At 44.0% G+C, this 13,672-nt stretch overlaps 1 protein-coding gene across 2 annotated transcripts in view; it reads right to left on the bottom strand.

Moving 5' to 3' along the window:
• PLEKHM1 (pleckstrin homology and RUN domain containing M1) overlaps window positions 1–13,672 on the bottom strand; it is a 45,009-nt gene that overhangs the window by 15,947 nt on the left and 15,390 nt on the right. For both annotated transcript variants that reach the window (XM_036883072.2, XM_036883074.2), the window contains exons 5-6: window positions 10,578–10,983; window positions 1,711–1,981 (exon numbers count right to left, since the gene is read on the bottom strand). In XM_036883072.2, the coding sequence (XP_036738967.1) occupies window positions 1,711–1,981; window positions 10,578–10,983 (677 nt within the window). The remainder of the gene's footprint in view (window positions 1–1,710; window positions 1,982–10,577; window positions 10,984–13,672) is intronic.

The raw sequence follows: 13,672 nt of genomic DNA on the forward strand, positions 1-13,672 counted from the left end.
TTCCTCATCTCATAAAACGGCAAGCTTCATCCTTCCAGTTGCCCAGGCTAAAAACCTTGGAGTTATCCTTGGTTTGCTTTCTTTGGCTTTCCACATCAATCCATCAGCAAATCCTGCTGGCATGTCCAGAATCTTCCACTTCTCACCACCTCTGCTACTACCTCATGGGTTCATCCATCATCGTCCCTGGCCAGGGTTACAGGAATAGCCTCCTAACTCGCCTCTCTCCCCCTGCACTCCTTTGACACATGAGCAAGGCTTACTCTCCCACTTAAAAGTCAGCTCATGTCTCTCCACCCAAAACCCTGCAATGGCTGCTATCATCCTCAGAGCAAAAGTCAGTGTCCTCTTGCAGCCCACAAGGCCCTCTGTCACTCTGACCTCACTCTGACTGCCCCCTCCCATCTCCTCCGGTCTCCACCATTTCCCCAGACACGTTCCCACTGCAGGGTCTTAGCATTTGTTCTCCATGCTTAAAACACAGAAGTCACCCCTGCCTTCCTCCCTCCTTCCTCCCTGTCTCCTCAAACAAACCCTTATTTGTGAGGGCTTCCTTAGCATCCTATATGAAATAGGACCCTCCCACCTTGGCATTCCCTGATTTAATGTTCTCTGTACCAATGATCACCACCTGCCATGCTACAGTTTACTTGTTAATTTTCTTCCTGTCTCTCGCACTAAAATGTAAGTCCCATGAACACAGGGGCTTTGCATTGTTTCCTGCTGGGTCGCCAGCACCTAGAATAGTGCCTGGCACATCACAGACACACAGTAAATATTGCCGAGTGAACACACACCTGTGCACCCACACTGCTCCATGCAGCCTGCTCCCTGGGGTCTGCCACCAACCAGGCGGTCCACAGGACACATAGTTCTTTCTCTCCTGGCCTGGACTAACCTTGAGTATTTCAAGCCACTGCATAGCATCTTCCTACCCCTCAGGTCACCTGACAGCCTAGGCATGGAGCACACCTCCGTCATGGTTGCACTCACATGTGGGCTAAAAGAAGGACCTCAAAGGAGCCAGCATGGAGAAGGGGCTCTACCCATGCTCCCCAGGCCAGGGCCCTAGGTACTGGGCCAGAATTCTCTGCTGGGTCATAGCAAACAGAAAATGAGGAGATAAAGAGACTGACTCTAGGGCACAATTTTGTTTGTTTATGATGGTTTCAGAAAAATGAGGTTATGGTTATTTAAGGCTTTCTGGAATTTCACAGGGTGTGGAAGTTAAGTTGGCCTCATTGTAAAAAGCACACAGAGGACACTAAACAGATAATAGCAGATCTGATAAACCCCACCAGAGCTGTTAAATAAACCCCTGAAGATAGAGGCCTTGGGCAGGAGCAGCTGAAACACCTAGGCCTTCAAGAGGCAGGGTTTGCTCTGGGCTACAGAGTCAGGGGTTCTGTACATAAGACTTAGAGCACAGTTTCAGGGAAAATATTGTCCATTTCAACATATAAAGCAGTATTTTTGTACTCTGTAGGCAGTTTTGAGCCTTTCTTTATTCAGATTTTGTGAGAAAATGCTGTATTTTTCCTGAAATGCTTCCCTGAATTACTCAGCAAGGGTGCTCCTTATTCTGGGATGAAGTTACACTTGTGAGAAGAAACCACCCAACTGGTAGTGGAGAAAGGACTTTGAACTGCTCTCTGAAAGGCACTGTCCCTGCACAGTGAGCCGCCCCCCCGATCCTGCAGAGCCACCCACCCATCTGTCGGCGGTGCACCACCCTGAAGTTCTTGCCCTCCTGCACCGCAGCCACCTCGCTTTTCCTGCTTCCTGGGAAAGGCACGCAAGCTGTGTCTAAGGCCCCCATGGAGGAGCTTTTTCTTGGTCCTTGAGAAAGCTGCCTGAGGAGACAAGGCCTTGACTCTGGGGTTCCTCTGGAAGGAGCTGTGGCGCTCTCTGAAGGACTCTCTGCTGGTCGATCCTGGGGAGGCCGGTAGAAGTCATCTTCCGAGATCCAGTTCTTGCTTTCCTATTGGGAAACAAGCGAAGACATAGGTTGTTTCATACATTTTTAAAAAAGCATCTTTATGGAAACATGATTCATGTCCCATAAACTTAACCCATTTAAAGTGTACATACAATTCAATGGTTTTAGTATATTCACAGAGTTGGGTGGCCATCACCACAATCTCAGTTTAGAACATTTCCATTACTCCAGAAAGTAACCAGCCAGCACTCCTTACCAGTCACCCCCTTCCTCTCCACCACTCCAGTTCTAGGCAACCAATAATCTACTTTCTGTTTCCAAGATTTGCCTATTGTGGACATTAGGTATAAATGGAATCTTAGAATGTGAATCTTTTGTAATTGGTTTCCTAGCATAACGTTTTCAAGGTTTGTCTATGTTGCAGCACATATTAGTACTTCACACCTTTTTATTACCAAATAATATTCCAGTACATGGAGAGACCACATTTTGTTTATCCATTCATTAGCTGATGTGTATTTGGATTGTTTCCACTTTTTGTCCTCTATAACAAATGTTGGCAATTATGAATAATGCTGCTATGAACATTCATGTACAAATTTTATGTGGACATATGTTTTCTATCTCTTGGGTAAATACTTAGGAGTGAAGCTGATAGGTCATCTGGTAACTATGTAACTTTTTAAGGAACTTCCAAACTGTTTTCCTAAGAAGCTGCACCATTTCACATTCCCATCAGCCACCTATGGGGGCTCCAATTACTCCATATCCTCTCCTCTCCAACATTTGCTATTAACTCTCTTTTTGATTACAGCCATCTGGATAGGTGGTAAGTACAAGCTATGGCTTTCTCTAATGTCTAATGACACTGATCATCTTTTCATGTTCATCTTGATCATTTGCATATCTTCTCTGGAGAAATGTCTATTCAAATCCTTTGCCTATTTTTAAATTATTTGCTTTTTTATTCTTGTGTTATGGACTGAATTTGGTATCCCCCAAAAAGATACATTGATATCCCAACACCCAATACCTCAGAATTTGACCTATTTGCAGATGTAGCTAGTTAAGATGAGGTCATACTGGGGCAGGATGGGCTCTTCATCCATGTGACAGATGTCCTTAAGCAAGGAGGAGACATACACGCACAGAGGAGAATGCCACATGCAGACAGACACAGAGGGAGAATGCCATGTGATGATGGAGAAAGGGACTGGAGTGATGTGTCTACAAGTCAAGGATTGCTGGCAACACCAGAAGCTAAGAGAATGGGGCAGAACATATTCTTCCCCAGAATCTCAAGAAGGAAGTAACTCTGCCAACATGTGGATTTTGGACTTCTAGCCTTCACAACTATCAGATCACTCATTTCTGTAGTTTTAAGCCATCTGGCTTAGGGTAATTTGTTACAGAAACTCTAGGAATAAATACAAATTATAAGGATTCTTTATATATTCTGGATATTAGGCCCTCCTCAGATACATGCTTTGCAAATAATTTATTCAATTCTGTGAACTGTCTTTTTAATATCTTGATGGTGCCCTTTGAGGCACAATATTTTAGTTTTGATGAAGTCCAATTTCTCTACTTTTTCTTTCGTCTCTGTATTTTTGGTGATGTAGCTAAGAAACCATTGCCTAAGCTGAGGTTGCAAAGATTTGCCCCTAAGTTTTCTGCTAAGAGCTTTATAGTTTTTGCTCTTACATTTAGGTCTACGATCTATTTTGGGCTAATTTTTGTGTGTGGTGGGAGGAAGGGGCCCACCTTTATTCTTTTGCACGTGTATATCCAGTTGCCCCAGCACAATTTGTTGAAGGGATATGGAGTTTTTTGGCTCTGCCTGTAGGGTTTGAGGTGAAGGCGGCATGGTGAGCAGAACCAAGTCCCCACTGGCTGCCTCTGCCTCTGCTCCTCACTTCTGAGCAGGCCCCTGAGGCCCCAAGCAGCCAGTCCTGCCCCTTCCCTTCCGTTGCTGTCTCTCTAAGTCTGAAGTTTCTCACTGTCTGGCGGAAAGTGGGGTGGGTCTGGGGTCAGAGTGCTTGTTGGAATGGATTCTAGCTCTTTTTTTCCCACTATTTCAAGCACTCCTTGCCATTCAAGCATGGAAGAGCAGATGCAAGAAGCTGGCTGGGCCACCCTAAGTGGCTGTCTAAACAGGAAATGAGTCACAAAAGGGGTGGGACCAGCCCCACTGTTTCGTTAAGTGACACCAACCTCACCCTGGCATTGCTATTTCCAACCGTCAAATCAAGACAGGGAAAAGGAGCAGGGCCAGGGCTGCCCCAGAAGGATTGGTTCCGACAGTTTAATACATTCAGATGCCTTAAGAGTGGAGAGTTCTGAGTCAGGAGCTTGTAGGCCTCACCAAGCTGGGCCACCAGGGCTTCCTCTGAAAACCCTCAGAATTGGCAGGTGCTTCCTTCTGCCAGTGACTGGACAATGTGTCAGTCAGGGTGGTTACTGGGGACCATTTACAACACAAGATTCTGAACAAAGCCTGCCTCGGTCATGAGACCCAGGGGAACTCCCTGAGGAAAATGGGGGTGTTGGGGGGGGAGCATGGCTTACACACACCTGAGAAACTCTGTGACCCCCCAGCCCTGCGAACGGCTGTTATGAGAGAGACCACCATCCCTTAAGACTCAGCTCCAGGTCATCTGTCACCTCCTCCTGGAAGCTTTCCTTAACTATTCCCCAGCCTACAGGGCTCAAGCCCCCAGCTGAGTTAGGGATGCCTCCTGGGCTCCCATGCCGTTCTGTGTTTACCCCCATCCTAGCACCTACAAAACTGTTTGGAATGGTCATTTTTCTTTGTGCCTGGCACAGTTATAAAAGGTGAAGGAATAAATCTCCACTATCCAAAAATCTTTAATGTGAAATAACAAGGGCTGGGTAAGGGAGCTGGAAAGGAGACAAACGTGAGTTTGGGAACAATGTATGTTCACTGAGAGGGCTTCTCTCTCCGTGGAGGAGAGGAAGGTTACTGGGAAACGTTCAGACATGGTCCAGTGACCACCGGTCAGCCACCGGGAAATCATACTCGGGAATACGTTTGTTCTCGTAAGTAATCTAGGAAAACAGTGGGAACACTGGGCGTTTGGAGTTTTGCGCATGCCCCAGAGAGGCCTGAGAGAGCTTTGTGGCTGTGCTCCAGCCAGGGTCCTCAGTCATAAGGTAGAGAGGGAGGGGGTTATCTGGCCAGTTCCCTACCCTTAAACAGTGTGTGTGTGTGTGTGGTGGTGGAGGAGGGGGGATTACAACTGACCAAGATCTAAGCCAGAGCAGCCCTGCCATTAGGGGCCCAAGACAGAAGAATGCCACCCTGAATGACTATGTCTACAGCAGCTAATCCCAGAGAGGAGCCTGGCTGAGGACTGAGATACTAGGTCTCTGGCCTGCTTTCATAAAAGTACTTTTTGTCCAGTCTTTCCTCATTATGTCAGGCAGAGGGACAGCTCGAACCTCTGCCACAGGCAGGTGACCCATGAGGGCAGTGATTAGGGCCCAGTCTTAGAATTCAGACTGTTCCCTGGAAGTTAAGAATGCAACTCACAACCCTCTCCACCTCCCTGCACCTTGCCTTCCCAGCACTTATCACAAGTGTAATTATGATATGGATAATTATTTGTCTAATCTAGCATCTTTCTGTTTGTCCTCAGAAAGCAGGGCACTTGCCTGTCCTGTTCTGTTCCTCACTGTACCAAGCAGGAGCTTTGTACTGAATGAGTTTAAACATTTTTTCTTTAAAGACTGAATGATGGCCTGTGGAGTTATATGAAATTTGTCAGTGATATCCCCCAAATAAATAGCAGTGACTAAGTGAAGGAAGCAGAGAAAGATGAGAACAAGAAAGGCAACATGCAGAGCATAGCACCCTCCCACCCTCGTCCAAAGGCAGGGATCCACCAGGCCAGCGTGGGCAGGCAGGTTGCACAGTGGTGCCCAGTGACTATCCCCTAAGAGGAGGAATGAATGGACCCACCACTCCTCAGGGGAGGCAGACTCAGGAAGGGCTGAGTGTCTGAGGCTGTCACGCTGGACTCAGCACCAGGTTTGACTCCACAGTCCCCAAGCAACCCTCCAGCAACCAGACTCCCGTGAGGCTCACGAGGAGAGGGAGCTGCCCAGCCTGTGCACTCGATGGTGCACTTCTCAGGGTGGACTTCCAGCTGGCATCTCAAGAGCCTCTGCAGAGTCTGAGAACTAGTAGTTGATGCCTACTCTCTCCCAGGTGCAGTGCTCGGAGCTGGCATTACAGAAGTGAACAGACATAAGCTTTCCTATCATGGAGCTATAATATTCTAGTCCAGAATATAGAAAATAAACAAGTAGGCAAGCAGAAGGATAATATCATTTCACATAGTGATGAGCGTTATAAACAAAGTGAAGCAGGTAAATGGGAAAGAGAGTCATTGGGATGGTGCCTTTGAGACAGGGTGGTCAGGAACGCTGAGAAAACAGCGAGGAAAAGTCCAGGCAGAGGGAACTACAAATGTAAAAGCCCAGGACCAGAAGCAACTTGCTTTGTCAGGAGCTGCAAGGAGACCAGAGGGTCAAAACTTGGTGAGAGAGGAGGAGGTGTGTTGATGAGTTTAAGCTGCCCTGTTCCATTGGCTCTGGGACGCTGGCAAGACAGGATATTTGCTCCTGCAAAGCAGAAGTCAGGCCCTGGACAGGAGTGAACTCAGCACGGTCACTGCCACTCTGTGGAGCCCTTTCTGGGGCCCACCGCCACCGCCCCTCCCCTCTGCCTCGAGCTCCAGGCAGGGTTTTTCTTTGTTCTGCCTCCAGAGGGTGTTAGCAACTGTCCGCTCACAACCTTCAGGGGCTTGTGACATTCGGGGCCCTAAAGCAATCTTCAGGATAGTAAAAATGGAGGTCTGACCCGCACACATACAGTCACATGATTTACATAGTCGTATTCAATAAATGGTGCTAACGAATCAGATACCCATATGGAAAAACTCTGAACTTTGAAAATAAGAACTTTGACTTCTACTTCACAACAAAGACAAACATTAAATCCCAGATGGACCATAACCTAATTGTAAAAGGTAAAATATTAAAACTTCTAGAAGAAAACATAGGGATTTTTATAGCCTTCATAGCCTTGGGGTAGACAAAGATTCTAAAAATAGACATAAAACACGTTAACCATAAACAGAAAGACTGATAAAATTGAAGATCATTAAAGTCAAGAACTTCTGTTCAATAAAATATGCCATTAAGAGATTGAACAGGCAAGCCAAAGACTGGATGAAGACATTTGCTACATATATTTTTTTCCAATAAAACATGTATCTATAATATAGAAAGAGACAAAAAGGAAAATACACACAACTCAATTTAAGAATGAAACAATGACTTAAAAAGACACTTCCAAATGAGGATCAAATGCCCAATAAGCACGTATGAATATCCAATAAAAAGGTATGAATATCATTAGTAATCAGGGAAATGCAAATTAAAACCACAGTGAGATACCAGTACACACCTACTAGAGTTGTTAAAATTAAAAAAGATCAACAACACCGCTGGCTACGATAAAGAGGAAAGAGAATGCTCATATATTGCTAATGTGAATATAAGTTAGTAGAAGCATTGTTAGAAAACTGGCAGTATCTACTAATGCTAAACATACACCTACCCAATGACCTAGCAATTCCATTCTTTGACGTGGAAATGAGCATGTCGGTTTCACCAAAAGTTAAGTACAAGAATGTTTACAGCAGCTTTCTTCATAATAGCTCAGACTTGGAAACAACCCAGATGTCTGTGAGCAGGAGAATGAATAAATACCCTGTGATATGCTCTTATGATGGAATACTATAGAGCAAAGGAAAAGAACAAACTATAACCCATGCTACATGTACAGCTCAATCTCACAGACATAATGTTCTGCAAAAGAAACAAAAGAGTACATACTGTGTGGTTCCATTTGTATGAAGTCCAACAACAGGAAAATGAATCTATGGTGCTAGAAGTCAGAATGGTGTTTTCCTTTGGAGGGGATCAATGACTGGAAGAAGGCATAAAGAAGCTTTCTGGTGAGCTGGATATGGTCTATATTTTTATCTGGATGGTGGTTACAGAGTGTACATTATATACAATTACTCACTGAGGTGAACACTGAGGATCACTTTAAATACATCAATCCTTAAAAATTCTTAAAAGGGGGAAATAATAGTCTTTCCAACAAATGGTGCTGATCTAACTATACACAAAAGAATTAAGTTGGGCCTCATCCTTACACAATATACAAAAATTAACTCAAAATAGATATAGATCTACATGTAAGAGCTAAAACTATAAAATTTTTAGAAGAAGTATCTGTGATTTAACCAATAAAGAATTCAAAATATCAAAAAAAATTTTTTTTAGAAGAAAACATAGAGGAGTAAGTCTTCACAACCTCAGGTTAGGAAATGGGTACTGAGATATGACACCCAAAGCACGGTGACAAAAGAAAAAATAGATAAACTAGATTATATCAAAATGAAAACTTATATGGTGGAAATGATACCATCAAGAAACAGAAAAAACAACTCATAGAATGGGAGAAAAATATTTGCAAATCACATATCCAATAAGGGTCTAAAATCTAGGATATATAAAGACTATTATTAGCTCAATAACAAAAGACAATCTCACTTAAAAATGGGCAAGGATTCTGAGTAGAATCCTACTTCTCCAAAGAAGATACACAAATGGCCAATAAGCACATGAAAAATTGCTCAACATCATTAGCCATCAGGGAAATGCAAATCAAAACCATGAGATAACACTTCTCACCCATAAGGATATTAAATAATTTTAAAAAAGACATTTAAGAACTGTTGGTGACAATGTAGAGGAATTCACTACTGATGGGAGTATAAAATTGGGCAGCTACTTTGGAAAACAGTTTGGCAGTTCTTCAAAAGGTTATAGGGTTGCCATATGATCCCAAAATTCTACTCCTACGTATGCATCCAAGAGAATTAAAATATACTCACACGAACACTGGTACATAAATGTTCGCAGCAGCATTATTCACATTAGCCAAAAAGTGGGAAGAAAACCAAATGTTTATCAACTGAGGAAGGCATAAATAAAATGTGATACATCCATACAAGGGAATCTACAGAGCAGCGTTACTCAGCAATGAAAAGGAAAGACAGATACATGTACAGCATGGATGAACCTTCAAAACATTATGTCAATTGAGAGAAGCCAGTCACAAAAGGTTACATACTATATGATTCCATTTATGTGAAATGTCCACAACAGCAAATCTATAGACAAAGGAGAGGTTAGTGGTTTTGGGTTGAGGGGAGTGAGATAGGGGGAGAAGAGAGGGATGAGGAATGACTACTAATGGGCCGGGGGTTCTTTTATGGGTGATGAAAATGTTTTAAAATTAGACTGTGGTGATGGTTGCCCAATCTTGTGAATATAAGAAAAAAATTGAATTACACTTTAATTAGGTGAATTGTATGGTATGTGAATTATATTTCAATATATCTGTTAAAAGGGGGTTGGGGGCTTCCCTCTTCTAGTTAGTTTATTTCATGCCCCTGGCCCCATTCTGAATTAAAGGATGTGGAAGCTATAGGACAAAGGAGAGATGCGCATGGATGGAGCTGAAAAACCAAGACTATATCCCAACATGAACCTCAGACTGCTGCTGGGATCAGCTCCAGGCTTTGAGTATCCATGAGCACACAAGCACACAAATTCCTACCTCGGCTTCTCATGACACAAGAACCAGTATGAATGGCAAGAAAGCTTGAGTCCGCAGCCCTGACTACTGCTTCCCCGGCCAACAGTTCTTAAGCTTCTCTACCCATGGCTCTCCAGGACATTTCCAGGGCTGGCTTCCCATGGGTTATATAACAACAAACTGGATCGGCTTATTCTAGAATACTGTTGTCCAACAGAAATACAATTAAGCCACTATATATCATTTAAAATGTTCTAGTGGCCACATTTAAACAATGTAAAAAGAAATAGTTGAAATTAATTTTAACGTTATATTTTATTTAACCCAATATATCTAAACTATTTTCATTTTGACATGCAATCAATAAAAAAGTTATTAATGAAATACTTTATATCATTATAAGTCTTCACAATCCAGTGTTTACACAGCTTATCTCAATTTGGACTAACTTCATTTAAGGTGCTCAGTAGCCACATGTGGCTGCCATATTGGACAGCGCAGCTCTAAATCTGGTTCCTGTTGCAAAATAGTATTTTTAAAGCCTGGTACTTTGTAACATTGATTTAATAATAACAAACACTGAGGAGGAAACCAAGGCTCAGTGAGGTAAAGCGCCTTGCCCAAGGCCTTGAGCTGGTAAGTGGCCGTGGTTACGAGCAGAGTCCGGGGTCAGAGGAGCGTTACCTTCTCCACAGGGTCAACGGATGATGACAGGAGATACCCATGGGAAGTGATTGGCAGTGCCTGGCTCACATCCCTACTCACGCACCAAGAAACATGAGATGCATCACCACGATGCTCTTAACCCTAACACTGTGCAGGCAGGCGGGCTGGTGGGGAGAAGGCAGAGGCCACTCGGGATTACTAGCTGGGGAAACCCTGCACCGTGCGGAGACTTTTCACCAAGACTCCCCCCAAACAGCTTGTGCCACTCACCGGACTGGTGGGTGAGGACACGACAAGGCTCAGGCCAGCTCCAACCTCCTTTGCTGGCTTCTGCTGGCCACTCCCTTGGCTGACTGCTCTGCTCGTCTCTCTCATTGGACTAGAAGGCTGCTGGCTGGAAGTGCTCCCCAAAAGGACAGTTTGGATGGTGCCCAGCTGCTGCAAGCCCAGGGTGCCAGGTGCCTGGGAAGATGCCTCCTGCTTGTGGCCGCCATCTTGAGTCCCCAGGGTCACCTGGGTGGAGCGGGACTCTGCAGGCACATCGAAGTGCAGGTGTGAGCTGGTGTGGAGGCCGTGGAAGGAGAGTGAGGCCTGCAGGGTAGGGATCTCTGCTTCTCGGCTCAGTCTGCTGGTTGGCACAGAGTTCACCTGGGCTTTGCTGAATTCCGACAACACCCTAGAATTTTTTAACAAAGAAACCTGTGTGACAGGTGGTCAGTTAGGTGTGACAGGTGGTCAGTTAGAATGCCCAGGCTACTGGGCAGTGGTAAGAAGGGTGAACTGCTATTTTGTTATTTAAAAAACAAAACAAAACAAACAAGACTCTCTTCATGTGCACTGCACTCCCCTGCCCACACAGGTCCCCTCTGCTGACAGACCCCACCGAATTTCTCCTCAGGTGGGACTTAGGCACACTGGGTGGGCAGGTGGGTTGTGGAGCCCAGGATCTCAGGTGAAAAAGCTCGGCTCACAAAGCAAAGAAAAAGGACAATGCGATTGGAAGCTGACTGCCTTTTACCTTCTAAACAGGCTACCTGTGGGCCTGGAGAGCTCACTCAGCCAAATGGTCACATGGGCGATCATTGGCCCAAGCCACCTGCAACACAGCTTTGGTGAACGGAATGTCTCAGAGGTGAGCTGCCTGACAGCACGCACAGCTGAGGCACCAGGACTCCACTCCTGGGGCACGGCCGTAGGTGAAGTGAGGGCCCACTTTGTTCCTGGAACAGTAACTAAACAGCAGGGTTGGGGTGAGTTGCAAGGGCTGGTCCACTTTAGAGGTGGACTGGGTGTGGAATCAGAGAAGCCTTCTCTTCCCAGAAGTTGCTGCTGGAGATCACTGTACACAAGGTGTGGGAGTGTGTGTACAAGTATTTATGGGGTGTGGGCCTGCTCACTCCTCCTGATGAGACTGGCTCTTCCAGACCCTCAGTGGTACCTCTGGGGCCACAAGGTGCCAGTATTACTGCCTTTGTGTACATACACACACACCTCTGGAATGGGCACTGGCTAGTGGCTGCTGCTTCCTCTCTTGAGGCTTCTGAGAATCCAAATTCTGTTTCTGAAGTAAATCTGTTTGTTCTCTCTCCTCCTCTGCTTATGAACCCAATGGAGAACGCCATGGACAAGTGCAGGTTCAGATGGCAGTAAAGCTGTCTGGAGCCTAACGGCTGAGACTAGGTCCAAAAGACACATCAAATTCCCCTTAATGTGGACTTAGAGAAATAAGGATTTTAGAACTAAAGTTTTTTTCCTGATTGTCTTCTGGCTGAGCTCTGCTCTTGTCTACACCATCATAACTGGGAACACTTCAAGACATGCTAGTCAAGAATAGCTGACCAATCCCTACATTTATGGGCAATTGATTTTCAACATGGGCACCAAGACATTTCAATGGGGAAAAAGTAGTCTTTTCAACAAATGGTACTGGAATAAGTGAAAAGTCCCATGCAAAAGAATGAAGTTGAACCTCTACTTCATACCATATAAAAAAAGTTAACTCAAAATGTGTCAAACACATACAGGTAAGAGCTAAAACTATAAAACTCTCGGAAGAAAACAGGTGTAAATTTTTATGTCTTTGGATCAGGCAATGGTTTCTTAGATAAGACATCTAATGTATAAGCCACCAATAAAAAATAGACAAGTTGGACTTCATTAAAATTAAAATCTTTTGTGCTTCAAAAGGCTACTATCAAGAAAGTGAAAAGACAATCCATAGGATAGGAAAAATATCTGCAAATACTATCATATATCTGATAAGGGACTAGAATCCAAAATATATAGAGCTCTTACAACTCAATAATTAAAAAAACAAATAACCCAATCTAAACATGGGCAAAAGATTTGAAGAGACATTTCTCTAAAGATATACAAATGGCCAATAAGTACATGAAAAGATGCTCAGTATCATTAGATAGTACTGAAATACAAATAAAAACCACAGTGAGATACTACTTTACACCCAGTAGTATGGCTATAATTAAAAAAAAAAAAAAGAATAGCAAGTGTTAACAAATGTGGAGAAACTGGAATGCTTATGCGTGGCTGGTGAGAATGTAAAATGGTGCAGCCCCTGTGGAAAATGGTTTGGTAGTTCCTCAAAAAGTGAAATACAGAGTTACCATATGACTCAGCAATTCTACTCATGGGTGCGTGTGCGTGTGTGTGTAAACCCAAGAGAATAGAAAACATGTCCGCACAAAAGCTTGTACATGAATGTTCATAGCTACAATATTCATAATAGCCAAAAAATGGGAGAAAAACAAATGCCCATTAACTGATGAATAAACAAATTGTATTACCTATACAATGAAACATTATTAGCCATGACACATGCTATAACATGGATGAACCTTGAAAACATACTAAGTGAAAAAGGTGGTCACAAAAGATCACATATTGTATGATTCCATTTATATTAAGTGTCCAGAACAGGAAAATCCACAGCTAACGGATCCTTACAGGGTGATAAAAGTGTGCTTGAATCATGTGCTAGTGATGTTGTGCAACCTTGCAGATACATTAAAAGCCACTGAAATGTACATTTATAATGGTGACTTTTATGGCATTTGAAGCATCTCTCAATAAACAAAGATGACCTGTCAGAGAAAGGTGCAAATGTGTTTGTGGAATCGTTATGGGGGTGGCAAGTGGGTGCTGGTTCTTGCTCTCAGGCCTCATTCTAAAAAAGATGGATGGAAGTCCAGGAATGCAACTTAATGGAGTGGGCAACAGTGAGTGAGGAAACAAGGGGCGCTTCCCCAGGCAGAGTAGGAAGAGATTCGCTACCAGCCATGTGTGTCCAAACCACTGAGAAACAATGGGGCCACCTCTGTAATGAACAAGGGAGGCAGACTCCTGAC

Source organism: Manis pentadactyla, chromosome 4, assembly GCF_030020395.1.
Source record: "Manis pentadactyla isolate mManPen7 chromosome 4, mManPen7.hap1, whole genome shotgun sequence".
Taxonomy (NCBI): domain Eukaryota; kingdom Metazoa; phylum Chordata; class Mammalia; order Pholidota; family Manidae; genus Manis; species Manis pentadactyla.